General features: G+C 37.1%; 1 protein-coding gene across 3 annotated transcripts in view; it reads left to right on the top strand.

Annotated features, from left to right (window-relative positions):
* LOC117788435 (ecdysone-induced protein 75B, isoforms C/D) overlaps positions 1–18151 on the top strand; it is a 98758-nt gene that overhangs the window by 42723 nt on the left and 37884 nt on the right. For 2 of the 3 annotated variants that reach the window (XM_034627202.1, XM_034627204.1), the window contains one exon: positions 11917–12005. In XM_034627202.1, coding sequence (XP_034483093.1) covers positions 11917–12005 — 89 coding nt within the window. Of the gene's footprint in view, positions 1–3681; positions 4881–11916; positions 12006–18151 lie in introns of those variants that run through there. The other variant, XM_034627203.1, reaches the window with a different exon arrangement.

Consider the following 18151-nt stretch of genomic DNA (forward strand, 5'->3'; position numbering starts at 1 on the left):
ATTTTCAATCGCTATTACGACATTATAAACAAACGATTACATCGTCCCATTTCTATTTACGACCGAGGAACAAAGGCATATTAACACTCTATATCTAATGTAGTATTACATACTAAAAGATAACACTGCATTTCGCGTGCTGACGATCTGATATTATACGTCTTATAAGTATTATGGGGGATCTTTAATACTTTAAGTATTACATGCACATTTTTATATTGGTTATATCAATTTATGGAAATATTCTGGTGATTCCTAATAATATCTCACCTTGAACCTTCATTTAATACTCCCAAAAATTGCCTATATCTTGCTCTCTTTTTATCTTTCACTCTGTCTCTCTTTGTTCTGTGGCATGACATCATGAGATTTTTGGACAGCCCAAAAATTATGCGTAATCACCAACCCTGCAAAAAGCACACTTAACGTCAAAATCTGGCAACAGAAAAAGATACGCAAAAAATTAAACTGCTCGAGTACACAAAAAAATGAGAAGCGCAAAGATCGCTTGACGATCAGCTGATACTCTTTCCAATAAAAGTTGCCGAAGAACGAAGTGTCTGAGCTGTGAAGTTAGAGGGGGAAGACTAACGTAGAGATCGAACTTATAAGCAAGTTTAATTTTCATATATTATCTAGAGAGCTGAAAACTGTCTAGAAATTATTAATATTTCTTATTAGCAGAAAGAAAGATTGAGATAGAAGGAGAATTCAGGAGCTTGTTCTATTTAATTACTTATAAGCCTGTAGAAAAAGTTCAGGAAAGTACAGTAGAACAGCTGCCTGAAAATATTTCCCCTTTTAGGAGCACAGTTTATAAAATGCCAATGATCTTAAATGAAAACACAAGCAAAAATATTCAACCGCTCTGCTTTTTTAATCAGTCTATCAGTCAACCTATCAATTAATCAGAACAAAGACTATCTCTATATATAGCACATATCTATCGTGTGCACCAAATTAGTAACAACATCAAGATACCTTACTTGAAGTGTAGAACACCAAAGTCGAAACCGACAAAAAAAAGCACATTTTTTATGCGTACGCCGCAAATTGTTGGCCTTCAAATTGACCGAGTTCATGAACACCACCAAACGAGGCATAGACAGGCAGACAGACTGACGGACGGAACACGCACCTTCTCATTGTGCGTTAATTATATGGTGAGAGCGAGAGATACAGATACAGATACCAATGCAGATACAGAGACATAGATAAAAACAAATACGCTAGCATACAGCAGATGTTAGGTTCATACATCCATACATATAGAATAAGTATATAACATATATTTATGTGATTTAGCCCACAATTTCGGCCAAAAAGCAAGTTCAAAAGTTGCGCAATCGAAAAAACTGGTTTTTTAGTTCTAAACTTAACAAAAAATATAAAAAATTACTCCAGCTCAAATTGTTAACAAGTTATCAAGGAAGTTGATTTTGTCTCTGTGTGTGTCTCTCTCTCTCTCTCTCTCTCAATCGCACAATTTTTGCCAATGAAAAAGTCATCAAGAGTCGTTCAACCTACGCGGGAGAATCTGCGAGAGAATTGAGAGTGTTAGACAGCGAGAGACAGAGAGAGAGAGAGGAATTGTGGAAGGTCGATCTGATTAAGCCTCAACATATTGACTAGCGACATTAACGATTAACAAGTTCGTTTCGGAGGGAAGGGGCGATATGATGATTGACTATCAATGTTGATATAGGTAACTGTGGGAGGAGGCGATATCCGACGATCCAAGCCGAGAGATGCCAATGACATTTGCCAGGGGTACATTCGCCTCAGCGATCAACTTGGTTCCGTTGTGAATGCATTGTCATGACGCAGCCAAAGAGTTGATCATGACGTTGCGAATCGCAAACATTTTTTAACTTTCACGATCATCATCATGATCATCATCCTCGAATTGATTAAAAATAATGCAAGCTTTAAGGCTCTTGAAATGCAACGACTTTCGGCCTACCTAATTTCCCTTGCAGACTGATCTTGACCTCCACTTGAACTTTTCCATGGCCTGCAATCTTCACAAGATCATACTCCAAATTATATATGTTTCTGTATCTGGCACTTTCGTTTTGTCTGTTCATTTATTTTTAAACGAAGCTGTTATTATTGAAATTGCATTAATAAGGAAGTTAAAAGTTTATTTTTGTTTGGTCTTCTCATGTCTGAGACGTTAAGAATTTTCATAAAGCTTTGTGATTTCTGATCTGGTTTCTTGACAAAGATTATCATATTACAAGAAAATAGAAATCTGATAATGCTAAACAATAAGAATATCAATATGTTATCACATGACATGAATCTGTCAAAAACAACAATCTAGCAATGAATTTGAATATTGTTCTATATATTGTTTTAAACAATAAATTAGTGCATTCACACGCCCACGATTTTTGATTTCAAATGAAAATACCATAAAACATAGTCGCAGGAAAAACAAACCCCCCGTTTAACACATTTGTAAACATGAAAATACGTTGAAAGCCAAAAATATGTCGAGAAAATAGAATAAAGAGTCGATCCGATCCATGGATATTTTCGTCTGAGAAATCTCGCAATACACCCACGTAAACATTGAGTAGAACAATGGGGAAGGCAAGAGAGATAGAGAATGAGTTTGTAGAATTGTGGAGAGAATGAATTGACGCCTTAGCCTTGGAACTAGAGAGGGTGAAGCACTGGAATACGGCAAGAGGAACGATCAATGGCCACACGTGGCATTTTTGTACTCGTGTTTGTTTGTTTCGTTCTCGGAGTTGGGAACAGTTGCAGCAACAGGAAACATTTTCAGCATTGACCTAGGCGGGCCCAACGGGTTGATTGTCTGTCCATAATGTAAATATTTACATATTCATTTTGTTTTCATTTCATTTTCGATGTTGATGTTGATGTTGGAAATGTCAACGGCACGATGTCAATGACTGTGCAGTGGGCAATGCACCTCTGCCTCACCGTTGTGATATAATTTTAATTAAACACGCAACAAGTAGTAATTAAATAAATTACAGCTGCAACTGAAACAACATTTCACTTAGCAGCACTCAATGAACTTGGTTAAGTTTTATTGAACTTTTGAAATGGCGCCATGAACTAGCAATAGCAAGTTGTTAATAATGCCCACAGCATGATTATACTTATTGTATGTTGGCAATGGAATTCGCAATCGGAATTGCCATCGAAATCGGAATCGGAGTCGGAATCATTGCTGAAAGAGTACAATAACCGCAGACAGCGCTTACCTTGGAAAGTGCCGCTTCGGCTATCGTCGACGACATGTGTTTCACTCGGCAAGAGAGCGACGCCTGTTGCCAGGGTAAACGAGAAGAGAACGAGCCTGACAAATTGGCTTTTTTTTTTTGGGGTGGATAATGGCCAGCCTAATGGTAATATTGGGTTTGAGTACAAGAATCTATAGGCAGCAGCAACACCCTCAACTAGATACACGTACTGCTTTGGATCTCTCTCACACTCACTCACACAGACGCAGTTACTCGCTCATTCGCTCATTCGCTCTTGTTGATGTTTTGATTCCATGCTCGCCGCCGCACACACATGTTTAATTATTTTCAAGAGCACGTGAGAGCAAACATTGTGTGTGAGCGCTCTCTCTCTTGCGCGCGCTCTCTCAGGGTCGAGTGAATCGACCGGCCGAAAACTGAACAAGATCCAACGCAAATGTTGATTTTCCTTTCATTCAACGTTGAAACATCGCAACGAACAGATCGTCGTTACTCCGTAATCGTCATCGTCATCGTCATCGTCATCGTCATCGTCGTCGTCGCTGTCGTTGTCGTTGTCGCTACGTATTCGTTATTTTAACCGACATTGTTCGTGTTTCGCGTTGCGCGTTTAAAATCACATATCATCAAAAGTAATAACTACAAAATCAAAATAAAATAATATATCCGTGAAAAGGATATGCCAAGAGTGTGCTGATACATACATACATGTTTCACATAAATATACATGTATGTTGGTCAAGTTGTCAGTTCATAACAAGTGCAAAAACAACAATGCCTGTTTAGGCCCATTTCAATTATATGATAATACAAGTAATAAGCATATTTAACAAAGTGAAGTGTCAAGTTATTCAAATTGTTCAAGCAAAATGCTTATGTCCGCGGACAGTTCCGATTGTCAACCCAGCAGTAGCGCCATGGAATCATCCATGGATTCGTCAGGCGCCAAGACCTCAGTGATATGCCTGGGTCAAGGTGCACAGGTCTCACCATCGAGCACCACCAACAATGCTCAGCTTTTGGTGGCAGGTCGATCCCACTTGGAGAACGCCTTAAAATTGCCGCCCAATACGAGCGTCTCCACATATTATCAGCACAGCAAACTGATTGTGGGACAGCAGGCACAGCAGCCGAGTGGGGCAGGAGGAAGTGCTGTCATCTTCCAGACATCGGAATATCATCAGCGCCAGGTCGCACCTGTCACAGAAATGGATACTGTGCCGCCCACAGGTGTGCCCATGGCCAGCAAAATGCCCCACAGCAATGTCATCTATGTGAACAAGTCCAGCTCCAGTCTTGTGGTCAGCACCAGTGAGGCACCACCCCAACTGCCCCTCCAGCCGCACTTTGATCAGTCCCCGGCTGCCCAAGCTCATGCCCATCACATGGCCGCCATGTATCATCACCAAAAGGCAGAGGCTGCTGCTGCTGCCAATTCACATGGCTATCCAAATGGGGGTCATCATCATCATTTGGGTGCTGTAACGGTTCCAGTTCCTGTTGGCCAACCCAACAATGGGGCCATCGTTGTAATGCCCGCCGATTCGCGTCCTCAGACGCCGGAATATATTAAATCCTACCCAGTTATGGATACAACTGTCGCCAGTTCGGTCAAGGGTGAACCCGAGCTAAATATTGGTAAGTTCAAGGAGTCGACATTAGTCAGGAGTGGTGCTCACTTGACTCCCCGGACTCATTTCGTTATTTTCGACAAAATGGCGCTTTTTCGCTGTTGCCGAATTAGCAAGAGAGGTTAACTATTAGAAAATAAATAAGTTCTCCTCGAGTACCTTCTTTTTGATATAGAAAACCAAATTAATTACTCACTTGACTCCCCGGACTCTAACTGTTATTTTCGACCTATTGGCCGCTTTAGAAAAATATTTATTTTTTATATTGAAAACCAAATTAAACACTCTTTGAATTTCCTTTCGTGTGCTCATTTAACTATAAATTATGAACGCAAATTTGACTGCAAACCTCTGCTTAAAACTGTTAATAGAATAGTATACTTCTGATCTGACAACCTTGGCCTTAGGCCTATTCTACAGGTCACAATCGGCTTGGTAACAGAGCAAAGTTGGCAAACGCGGCAGTTTAGAGCAACAGCTCAGCACGGAAACGTTTATTTTGGGGGCTAAGGCTAAGGCCTAATGAGTGTATTGACTTTTTGACGTCATGTTAATTAGCCAGATTCGAGTAACGCTTCCGAATTGCAGTCAGTCAGTCGTTCATTCACTTAGTCAACTTATGGCAACAACAAGGTCGTTCCGCATACAATAAAAATCAGCTGAAAATACACACGAATATATGTATGTATTTACTACGATATGTACAATATATATATATACATATATAAGTCCCCGCTTGGGGAGTTCGAGCGAGTTCAATTAACTCGTTTTATTTTTAATGTACGACAATTTTTACTTACAAAGAAATAACTGTACCAATGTCAGGCATTGCCTTTGCTTCTCTTTTTTTCTCGCATTTATTTATATTTATTAACGAAAGGAAGTTAATGCACTTTACGATGTCGGGAGTTATCAGACCGGTCTAAAAGTCGCTTGTAAATCAATGCTGCAACTCATCGAAGTCAGTTCAAGCGATGAGTCAAGGTAATGTTCCAATGACGATTCGCCGAGGGGGAAGTAAATATTTTATTATTATTCAATTAACGCTCAAGCTAACTTAGTTCTCAGTGTAAACTTGGCCAGTTTAAATAACTCAGCATTTCACCCCATTAATATGATTTCTATTCGTATTTAACTGAACTGTATATCTTATTGGAATTTTTGAAATTCTGTAAAATGTTTTGAATATTTAACGATAAACAATTTTGTTCAATATCGCCACAGTTTTAAATTTTATTTTCAAAACTCTTAAACAAAAGCGAATAAAAACTTTTTTTTCGAAAATTTTCTACTTTAGGTGAAAAGTTGACAATCAAAGGTGTGTAACCGAAAGTTTTATTATAAAAATGTTTCTAATATACATTGAAAAGATGATAAATGAAAGTTTGTTAATGCAACATTTTTATAAGAAAAAAATTTTAAAATTAGGTTTTTTTTTTTAAATTAAGTGATAATCAAATGTGATGCCATTTAAAAGGAGTTAAAACATTAATCAATTATTCTTTAACTGTAGCGAAAAATATAATATGACACAATTTATGACCCACATATTTAACTTGAAACCATTTTCTTAAATAATGTTTTTTCTAATCGAATCCGTCAATTAATCTACAACGCTAGTCACATGCATAGATACATTTGCAATTATTTCACGCCTTGTCAACGAAAGTGAAATTTTGTGTCGACTTTAAGCCAAATTGTGTGGCACGTTGTCTATTATGCGTCTATCAGTTTTGTTGTTGCTATTTTATTATATCTCTTGACAAACTTTTATTTATTTATTGATGTGTCTGTTGGCGTTGCATTTCTCTAAACAAAAAACTGGGCGACCGAATGCATTTGATACGCCAAAGAGTGTGAATGCGCCAAGTTCATTGCTACCCAGTGTGTAGAGCTAACTGTACTATACTATATATAATAATATGTATATATGTGTATGTAGATACGAGTATGTTTGCTTGTTTCAACACTTTGGCTCTTGGCATTTGTAAGTGCATCCGTTTGCCAAGTTTTTAATTTCAATTGTGAAAACGAAAGTGAAAAGCAAAACGACGAATGCAACAGCATACAAAAATAAAAAAAAAAAATGCTTTTTTAGTTTTCACTGCACATGCGCAGTCAATTTATGGCCAAAACGCAGCCAGCTTAACACAAGTCAAACACCTCTTGAAACGAGGAGGAGGTGGAGGAGGAGGAGGAGGAGGAGAAGTTGTTGTTGGTGTTGCACCTTCGATGCCACGCTTAATTTAAATTTGCTGCCAAATTGTCTTTGACATTTTTACTTTGGCAGCGACTAGTCCGTCCGGTTACAGTCCGGTTCGGTTCAAGTCCCTGGAACGAACCTCGTGCCCCTATCCCCTTGCCGTTGCCTTACCCCTGCCCCTGCCTTTTGTTGAATGTCGGTGAAAGTCATTGCAACGTCGCCAACGCCGTCGCCTCGCTACAATTGTGCAAAAGAAAAGTTATTTGCTTTTTGCAGTTTTTCGTTTATTTAATTTTTTTCGTTTTGTATTTTTTTCAGTTTTTTTTTTGTTTCATTTTTATTTTTCGTAGGCGGCGTTTGAACTTTTGCTTGGAAAGTTTTTCTTACCAACACCGTCATCTTGTTTATTTTTATTGGCACAATTATTTTGTGCATTTTAGAAATTTATTAATCGGTCAAAGACCCGCTCACCCATTCTCTCAATATAGAGAGTGAAAACAGTCGAATTGAAAGTAAAACCCATCATTATTTTATGTATAAATACTTTTATTTCACTTGTGTATCGCATTTTAAAAGCTGACTTTTACCTTAGAGTTCAGGGGAATAGAGAATTTTTACGATCTTATAACGATAACATTTGCATTTAATTTTTGATTTATTATTATTTTTAATTTAAAGTCAATTAAAGAAACCGCATGTAAAAGTGGATAAATTTTTTAAGTTTCCAGACATTTGCTGGCTCTCACTTAAACTAATCTTAGCTTAGTTGATCAACTGATTATTCTTAAAAACATTATAATAACCATAACTTGCTATCGAACCCGTTTTGCTGTTATCGATGGAATAATAAATTCTCACTGAGCTGATCAACTAACCTGATCAGATTCATAACCGATCACTCTTTGAAGTTATCGATACCTAAAATCGTTAAGAAATTCCAATCAATAGTTTTGCTTAAATGATTTATACAGATCTCGAACTCAGAGCACTTTTCCCAAATCAATGTTCAGAACGCGCTTGTTAGCATTCTCCGATCAGTTCCAGAAAGTGCAAGGCACCCAAAAGAAAGATAAATAAATAAAGATGAGGAGAAGTCAATGCACGTTTGTGGAACGGTTATTAATTTGAATTAAATTAATACAAGTGATTGCATAACAGTGGCTCAAAAAGTCAACAAACTTGACAGATTGATCTCTCCCAATGCACCACACGTGTAAGTACATAAAATTCTTAATGGGCGGCAATCAACGCCCATTTTACAAGGTGGCGCATTTAAATAATTCGCATGACCTCAGCTGCGTTTTTTGAACTCGATAAAAATGTTTAAAATAACCAACAAAAAATTGAATTTTATTGCACGATACATTGAACTGCCTACCTCGAAACCTGTACGAACATTTCCGCATTGAGGCATTCGCACTTTGTGAGCGTGAGCATGAGTGCGAATGAGGTAGAATGAAGACATCTCTTCTCTCTTTTGGCTACTGCTCTACACGCGCTAAACTTTTGTTTATTGATTTAGATTGGTGCGAGCAAGAGAGCAACAGACACACAAAATTTCAATGTCAAATTTTAATTTAGTAGAGTTTTTCGACTCAGAACATTACCAATATGGCAGGCGGCGCATAGCCCAATCTCTGCCCTCTCCCGCTCTCATCGTTCCATGCTCCATGCTCCACTCTTCACTCTCCACTCTCCAACAAACCAATCGTTCTCAGTGTGTGCATATATGCGTGTATGTGTGTGTGTTTGCTCGTGTGTATTTCATATCAAGCGAGTCAACCGAAAATATTCGGCAAGCTGTCGGAATTAATTTGTTTGTATTGCATACATTCCATGTCTGTGTGTATGATCCATGCCTCTCCATGTGTGTGTGTGTGTGCGTGAGTGTGTTTTTGGGGCTGGCATTTGTTTGTTTGTTGTTCTTTGGCGTATTTCTAGCTGATAGTGCCGCCTAATTCCCTACCCCTCCTCTCTCAGTCCATGTCTGCGTGTGTTCGTGTGAAGTGAATGAAACATTCAAGGTCGACTCGCTTGTGTTTGTATGTGTAGTGTGCGTACATATATTAGATAATACTAATAGATTTCGACTATAGATTGTCTATTTGGTTAGCCGAAAAAAAAAACCTAACAACGTCCTTGGCTAGACAGAGATTTGCGTAGGTTACCAACGCCAATTTCAGCACAGCAGATTCATCAAAAAAAAAAAAATGGAACAAACTAGTTCCGCTTTTAGATCAGCACAAACGTAATGATAATTCGATAAATATATATCTTTAATTATAGTAATAACCCCTTTTGTAGCCTATTCAAAACGTTTACGACTTACAACCGAGAAGCTTTTTTGATCTCTATACGCTCTTTATATTGGTATAATTCTAATAGACATTTGTTTTTCGCTATAGAATGATCAGCATCAGCACAATTGAATCAAATTCAAATTACGTCATTAGTGAATGCCACAAACAACAATCAGTAGTTGCCACATTGTGGTATATTAGACTATTTTTGGAAAGCTTGCTTTGTAATAGATTAATAAGCATTTCTACTATATAAACAAAGCACCCGAAGCGACAAGGTCGATCGTCTTCCCTTTATACCTCGTCGCGATTCACTATAGATTCATTCGCATTCGCTAATCGGCGACACGTGGACTGATAAATGCCTTGTTTAGTAATACTTTATTATTAATAACATAAATACGTTTAAAAAGTGACAAATGTGCCAAGTACTGTAACAACTATAGACAAAATGTAAAAGGGATAAATTGTGGATTTAAGATCAATTCGAAAAATTGTATGTACACTCAATATGACTATAGATTTATATTCTTGCAGAGAATATTACGAGTAGAAGATTAAAATTAATAAGACTTAAAAATTCTAGATTAGCTGAATCAATCACTATCTGTTAATATGTTTTTAATGATGCAAACCAATTGGAGACATAAATTTTGGGTCCTAAAAGGACTTGCCAAAATTATTTCATTATATTCAGACTCAAGAGTCTAAAAAAAAATGTTGTTTAATACTTGAAAAAAAAAACAACTACAATTAAATTTTTTTATATACTTTAAATGTTTCTAAATAAGTTTCAACAAAATCATATAAAAATTGTATCATATAGCTGTCAAAGTAATTATGTATGCAAAATAGATTTGTTGCTCAAAAAACTCATTTTTTTATTTTTGCACAAATTCAAATTTCTGGGAAGCACGAATATTGAGAATATAAGTATGTAGATAGCTCCCAGAAGAACCCTCTACAAGGGTATTAAATTTGTCTTTTTCATTTTCTTGTTTTTGTTGCGATCGTTGGAGATTTCACACGCACACACACACACACACACACTCAGACACAGAAAGAGAGATAGAGAGAGAGGCAAGATGTTGTTGGTATTTGCGTTGTTGCAGCAAAAGTGCAACGCTCTGCAGTGCAAAATGTCAGTGAACTTGTTGCGACGACAACAATAACAACAGCAACAACAACAGCAACAAAAACAAGAGACGCAACCAAGTGCAGAGACAGACACGAAGCGTGTCTGGCAAAAAGAAACAACAACTCAACATACAATATGTATATATATATGTACAATAAATGTGTATGTTTGTGTGTACTTGCTTGCTCCATAATAATGTTTATGATAATTAGAATGATAATGATGTTGGTACGAGTATGATATGATGATAATGATGACCGTGACAGCGTGAAGATCACGAACATGAAAACCTTTTTGCAATTGTTTTTTTTTTGCACTAAACGAGAAAATAATGCGAAGATCGTGTCTTCGTTCTCTGTGCCACTCTGTCTCTTTCTATCTACAATAGATACATAGGTATCTCTTCTTTCTGAATAATAAGTGTATTATTTAATAGTTTCATAACCAAGTGATGAGATTTATGGTGTGAAAGACTTTCTTTTGAGAGATGAGCGTAAACTCGTTTCGGCCAAAGAAAGTCTTTCCTTATAAAAAGTCGTTTGACTGGTCTCTCTCACACCATCACTCTCCCGCTCTCTTTCTCTCTCTCTCTCTTGTTCTGCCGCGGTATTCTTGTTCTGTTGTGTTTACTTTCTTCGTGTTTGCTCGGATGCTTTCTTTAACACTTTGCGGTGAAAGTTATGTAACCTGCCCGCAATTGTCTCTCCCAGCTCTCTCTCTCTCTCTCTCTCTGTCTTCCGCTCTGTCTGTGTTTGGCCAGAACGAGCTCAAGTTCAACATTTTGTTGCCCATTTTGTTTTGCTGCTTTCTTCGTATTTTTGTTGTTAGCATTGACATTGGCATCGAGTCTTCGTGTCTGGCGATCTGTGAAGAAAGTATTACGTCTGTGTTCACCGCTTACTTTCTTCGGCATTGGCTTTCCTCTGGCCATTGAGAGTAAAAGTTGTGGGTACTCAATGCGCTAATGTTCTATCTTTAAGAAACAACTGATTGAAATAATTATTGGTAGCATAAATTTTTATAAAAATAATTATCATTATTGAAGGAATGAGTTAGAAATCAGTATTGATTATTTGATAAAAACGAGTTATACAAATAAAAAATTTCAAGCATTGGTTATTTCTTTCATTAATTATTTCTTGCATTAAGTTTTAAAATAAAACGATTTAAATTCGCTTTAAGATCAGTGAGTCAATATTAAATGCTAAATAAATTAAATTTTACGGGCATTAATTATTTCTTTCATTAATTGTTTATTGTAATGAAATATTGAAACGATTTTCTTCATTTTTAAACAAAGATTCAATTTCAATTACTCGATAAATTCTAATCTTAATAAACAATTTTAATGAATTATTTCTTGCATTAATTAATTCTCATTGTTCTTTTCGCTTTCTTGCAGAATTTGATGGCACTACGGTGCTCTGTCGCGTCTGCGGTGATAAGGCCTCCGGTTTCCATTACGGCGTGCATTCCTGCGAGGGCTGCAAGGTAAGTTGCAATAAAAATTAACTGATTCTGTGTGTGTGGGGGGAAGTTGCAAGGTATGTCTTTGCGTGTGCCTGCCACGTGTAGTCTGTCTGTCCTTGTGGCATTGCAACCACCAACCAACGGCTGACATTGAACTCATTTGACCTCGACAGCGAAGGGTAATATTTGGTGGTGGCAGCTACAGTGGTACAGTGGTGGGTTCTGGACTCTCCCTCTCTCACTCTCTCTCTCTCCCTTTCGCTCTGTGGCAATTGCGTTGCAGACATAAAACCTGCGGCTCAAAACGCCTTCATTCAATATCGCATTGTCCTTGCATAAATTGCGTCGCAATAAAATAAATCAAAAGTATCTCCGATCCACCACCAACAACAACAACAGCAACAACAGCGGCAGCATCAGCACCACCAGAGCTTCCAATGTACCCCTTTAGTCGATGACATTGAAAATGCGGCAAGTTCATTCGCCTGCCCCGCCCCCAGCGTCCCGCTGTTGAAGCCAGAGCATATCTCCATGTCTATAAGGTCCAAGTTAAAGTCCAATGCTGATCGTGTGCCCTACAGCGTCTACCCCCTTCTCCCCTACTCCCATACTCTCCTCTCCCTTCTCCTCTTTTCTGCTTGCTGCACGTTCTTAATCAGTCTCTGCTCATAACCTTGGCAAAGTAGTTTGCCCTATTCCCTTATATTCTTAACGCAGTCGGCAGTCGGGAATAATGTCTCAATGACGTCCTTGAATTAGGTTAACAGCCAGTTTCCAGCTCTCACCCTCTCTCTCACTCTCTCTTACTCACTCTAGCACGATCCTTGGGCATTTACTTTTATTTGTTTAGCATTGGTTTCTCTTTGGGCTCCCGACGTCTGCACGTCTGAAATTTCAAACTTTCAAGTCGTTTTTTTTCAGTTTTTTTTTTTAAAGCTCGTTTTTGCACATTTCTTCTGCTTCTTCTTCTTGTCGTTAATTTTTTTTTTATTTTTGCGAATATCTTTTTGGCAAAGTTCATTGACTGTGGCTCTTGACCAAGCGTCCACTCTTTGACTTTGCGTTTCTTGGAACATTCTTTTTTTTTTGCTGCTTTTATTTTTTGGCAGTGCGTTTTGGTGAGTTTTATATATGTGCATATATGTATATTATATGTATCTCTGGCTGATATAGAGTAGCGCTCTTTTTTTCAATGCGTCAGTCACACACATGCGCTAATTTAAATACACACACATATGTACATATGTCTATATATACATATGTATATATATAAATTTATTTGACAGGTAGCCCTATTAACAAGCTTCTTACGCGCTTTTTGAAGTTCAAGGTTAAACAAAGGCAATCTCAAAAAAGGGTTCCAGCTCAAAACCTGTCCTGTCTACCGTTTCCCCTACTCTCCACTCTCCATTCCCCCTCTCGCTCCCTCTTGCGCGCTCCTCTTTGCGCACGCACTTTTGAGCACAGCGCGTGCGCAACAACAACAGTCTTTTGTGTTTCTATGCCTGTCTCTGTCTCTATGGCTCTCGCTCACTCTTAGTGTAGACTGTAGACTAGAAGTAGGAAGCAAGTTTCAGTGTTTTTTGCCATTTTTTCTCATTGCTCATACGCCGCGTCATCGTCATCATTATCAATCTGATCTTCATCATCATTTTCGTTCTCGTTTTTTGTTGTCATGTTGTTGATACTTCCGCCCAGGCCAAGTTTATATCGTTTGGCTTCGCACCTGGCCAAAAGCAACCTTCATGTTGTCTATTGACCTCTATTTTAATTTAAGATTTTAATTGTACTTTTAAGCCAAAGTGTTTGACTCTTGACCAGCAAGAACAAATGATTATGGCTTTAATTATTTCTGTATTTATTTATAGCTGCTTAGCCATTCTCTTAACCCTCTTGCTCCTATGTCTAATGACCCAATTTATTGAACGCTCCTAAAAAAGTTCCTATACAAATTTATGCATAAAAACAAAAACGAAGTGGAAAAAATGAAAGAGGGGCATAAATAAATACATAGCTTAGGTAAACACCTGCACACAGGTACACATACATATACATATGTATGTATGAGTGAATTGAGTTGTGTTGATTTCCTCTTTTGGCCCACATCATCAGCCATTTGCTTTGCTTTCTTTCCGACTGTTATACAATATGTTTGGATTCTTTCACATTATTTAGCATTTTTTATTTATTTATTTGTATTTATTTTTCTGTTATTCTCTGTATCTTTTCACACACATATTGTACATATATTTATTTTACTACTTTGCTGTTGCCGTTTTTTGCTGTCTCTTTTCATTTCGCTGCGTGGTCAGTTATTGTTTTTTATGCTTTACGTAGTTTTCGTGTGCAGTTGTTGTTGTTCATTGAGTTGACTGAGTAAGCGATTGTATGGGTGTGAGAGTGGAGAGTGTGTGTATGTGTGTGTCTGTGTAAATGTGAATGAACTCGTTCAATGTCAGCTCTGCGGCGAAGCAGCGTACGCAGCATGGGCCACAACAAGCCGCGGCAGCAGCAACAACAACAGCAGCAGCGACTGCGGCAGCGACTTCAGCAACAACAATGAGCATAACTCAGAGAGCGAGCTGTGTGCTGCTCTCTTGCACATACACTCTCACTCGCTCTCTTCTCGCTTGCAGCAGTTGAAGTGCGCTCTGAACCAGATACATGCATACATACATACATACATATGTGTGCATGTTTGTATGTATAATTACAGCATGCTCTAAAAGTAATTTATTTGCCTGCTCGACATGAAGTTTTCCTTTTTTTCTTCTTCCAAATTAAATATTAAATACATACATAGTTAATAGAAGAACTTTAGACAAGCATTTGCTCGAATTATCTATGTATGTGTTTGCATAGAAAATTACAGCTTGAAATTCTCTCACAATCCTAACCTGCATCAATTTCAAAGCGCACATCATTCACATGATAATGACGTTGCACCCATTCAAAGAACCACACAAATACAAATACACTTGATTATCATTTTGAGGCACAACACAAACATATGCATGTACCTATAAATATGTACATACAAGAGTAAAATTGTGTAAATAGAAAATGCTTAAAATAAATATAGAAACAACGACATAAATAAGGAAATAGCATTGTAGATACATTCATTATAAACATAGAATAACAGCAATTATTCAGTCAAACACATGATTTGATTACAAATTGAAATTTTTAGGTACACAATTAAAATCAATATTCATTATAAGAAAAATTAAAGAGTGCTTTAGTCCCTCTCTTCGTTTTTTCAATCAATTTTAATAGAAAAGCTTGCAAAAATTCAACCTAGATCATTGTTTATCAGTAGTTACTTTATTAGAGAGCTGAGCCAAGTTTTTCAAATTGCCATTTATGTACTTAATTTGCATTAAGCAAATCTGATTATCACATTGCATTCACTCGAGTGAGAGAATTTCATTTTCTTATATTATTTTATTACACTTGCTTTCCCCATTTCTTCTGTCACATTTTGCTATCACATTTTCTGCTCTCATGCACTTTGAATTGTAAAAGTGACGAGAGAGAGAGAGAAATAGAGAGAGAGACTCTATTGCAGCGCACTCAATATAAGTTGCGCTCTCAGAGAAAGAGAAGGCGGCGTGAGCATAGTTATGCATGTATTTGTGTTGTGCTAGGACCCAAATTGAATCACACTCACATATACATACATATACTCATACATTTGTATGCATGCTTGTATGTGTGCATGTATACTGAAAGGTTAATGCTCTGAAATGCACTTGAACGACTGACTTCAACCGTTGTGTGGGAGTGAGTGGACAACAACCTCAGATACGTTTGTCTGCCAGTGTGGATTGTAAGTGCACACATACGCATATATGTAGGTGTGTGGAAGGCAAGAATGTTCTGGAAAGTCTACCACATGTGTAATTTAATTGTTCTAAGAAAATGCAATTATGTAGGTTTCAGATTAATTTTGCAATTTACAATTGTGATTTTTTATTTATATAATTATATAAATATGAGCAAGAATTATGTGGTATTGCTTATCACTTTGGTGACATACTTACAAATATTTATACTTATGCATATTCAACACACTCACACACACACACACACCCGCACATTCACCCTTTCAGTCTGCTCCGCATGTTGCCATAAAAAAAGTGCAATGCACTTTGCAAATTAGGTCAACAACCTCAGCTGTTGACTTACAAACTCACAAATCTCGTGGGCAAAGAAATGCAATTTATGACCGAACTCAGCTAATGTAAATAGAGTATAAATTCATAGAATAATAAATTGCTAGCAAATCTATTTACAAGAAAAAAAAGATACGGATTTGAGGAAATAAATATGTGATACGTTTGTTGTTCACAAAGTGGAGCGCCATCTAGCGGCTTGTATACGTGTTTAAAAGTGCCCGCGCAAAAGTATGCAACAAAAAATTTACTCACCACTTGCCAGTAGCATTGAGCTTTTGCGCGTGAGCAACAAATGCGCGCGCATTTTGAATAAACAAGTTTGACAACTGCTATTGAAAGGTAAATAAATTATGCAGAATAAATGCAATATATTAATAAATTGTTAAGAATTTAAGTTAAATAAACTATAAACGAGCTTAGGCAATTAGTGTTTTAACAAACATTTACAAGGCCATCAAACATGACACTTGGAAAACGAATTCTTTCATTTTTTTTGTATTGACTAATTAGTCGTGCAGTAAACAACAGATTATTAACAACAAAAAAATCTAAATTAATGTGTCTCATACGCCCACCAACAACGAATTGTGCTTATCTAACAACATTTGTGCTTGCTACGAACGACTGCCAAAGAGAACGTGCAGCTGCAACACAGCAACAACTACAACAACAGCAACAACAACTACAACTACAACATTCGAGTACTATGAGCTACGTAACTGGGGCGAGGGCATAGTGCAATGAACTGGCTAGTCAGCAGCAACAGCAGCAGCAGCATCAGTTGCAATTTGCTGCCTGCCACACACACACACACAACACACAACACACACACAACACACACACGCTTGGGAATAAAAACTACGAGTGATAGTAAAACGTGAATTGTATGTTTGTATGTGTGTGTTTTGTATGCTTTATATTGAAGCCACCCCCAAAATGTGGCAAGCTTTACAGCTTTTGCAGCAGCTGCCACAAGAGGGTTGATGTAAGGTGACTAAGGGATAAGGGGTAAGGGGTAAGAGGTTGAGCGTCGTCTGCCACTTTTGCTGACCCAGTTAAGTGTCATTCGCTGCTGCCACACATTTCTGTGTTCGGTTGAGGCCAAAACGCATTTTTGCCTTTGCTTTCATTCGAGGTTACTTACCCCTTTTTGCTAGATCTACCCTCGCACTGGAGTGAGGGTGGTATTGATGTGTATGTGTGCATGTTTGTGTGTGTGTGTCTTGGCCTGGCTTGTTGTCTTGTTTGCCTTGTAGCTTAGCCTGCTTCGTGCCTTTTACTTGTTGTGTGTTTGCTTTTCAGCCTCGCCACATTTTGTGGCAATAAATTTAAGCATTTTCGGCTGTCGCTTGTTGACTTTATTGCTAATTAAATTGCGGCGTTTGTCTTTTGCATATGATACAAGTACTCCTATTTTTCCAATATTTTATGACTTTTCTTTCTCAAGTTAAAGAACACTGGAAGTTATTTTCACAATTTTTAAGTAAACATTTCTAGCTTTGTGAGTTGGAATTTCATGTTTATCTCAAACTGCTGCCTTAATTGAATTTAATTATGTTGATAATGTGAATATACAGTATGTTATGAAAGCAAATTAATCATCATTTTTATTGAACTAATGCAGAAAAATAAATAAATACCAATATTTATTTAAAAAATGCAAATAATTTTTATTTTTAAATCAATTAATATATTAAATTTTTAATCAAAACAAATCTTTATCTTGTAATTTTTTTTATATTTTTCTTATTTTATTATAGTTAGATGTCGTTCTCTGAGAATAATAAAAAACAATTTATGAACAATAGCTATTTATTTTTAAACAAAACACTTTCAGAACAGTTTTGGCATTCTGCAATTATAACTCAAACTTTTTTTTAATTTGTATTTTTTAATTTGTCTTGAATTTTTTTTTTTACTAAATTTATGTTTTATTTGCTTATTATTTTTAAAAGTTGTTGCTACTTTGCTTTCTCTTTCTCTGCG

The sequence above is a fragment of the Drosophila innubila genome, assembly GCF_004354385.1.
Source record: "Drosophila innubila isolate TH190305 chromosome 3L unlocalized genomic scaffold, UK_Dinn_1.0 0_D_3L, whole genome shotgun sequence".
Classification (NCBI taxonomy): Eukaryota; Metazoa; Arthropoda; class Insecta; order Diptera; family Drosophilidae; genus Drosophila; species Drosophila innubila.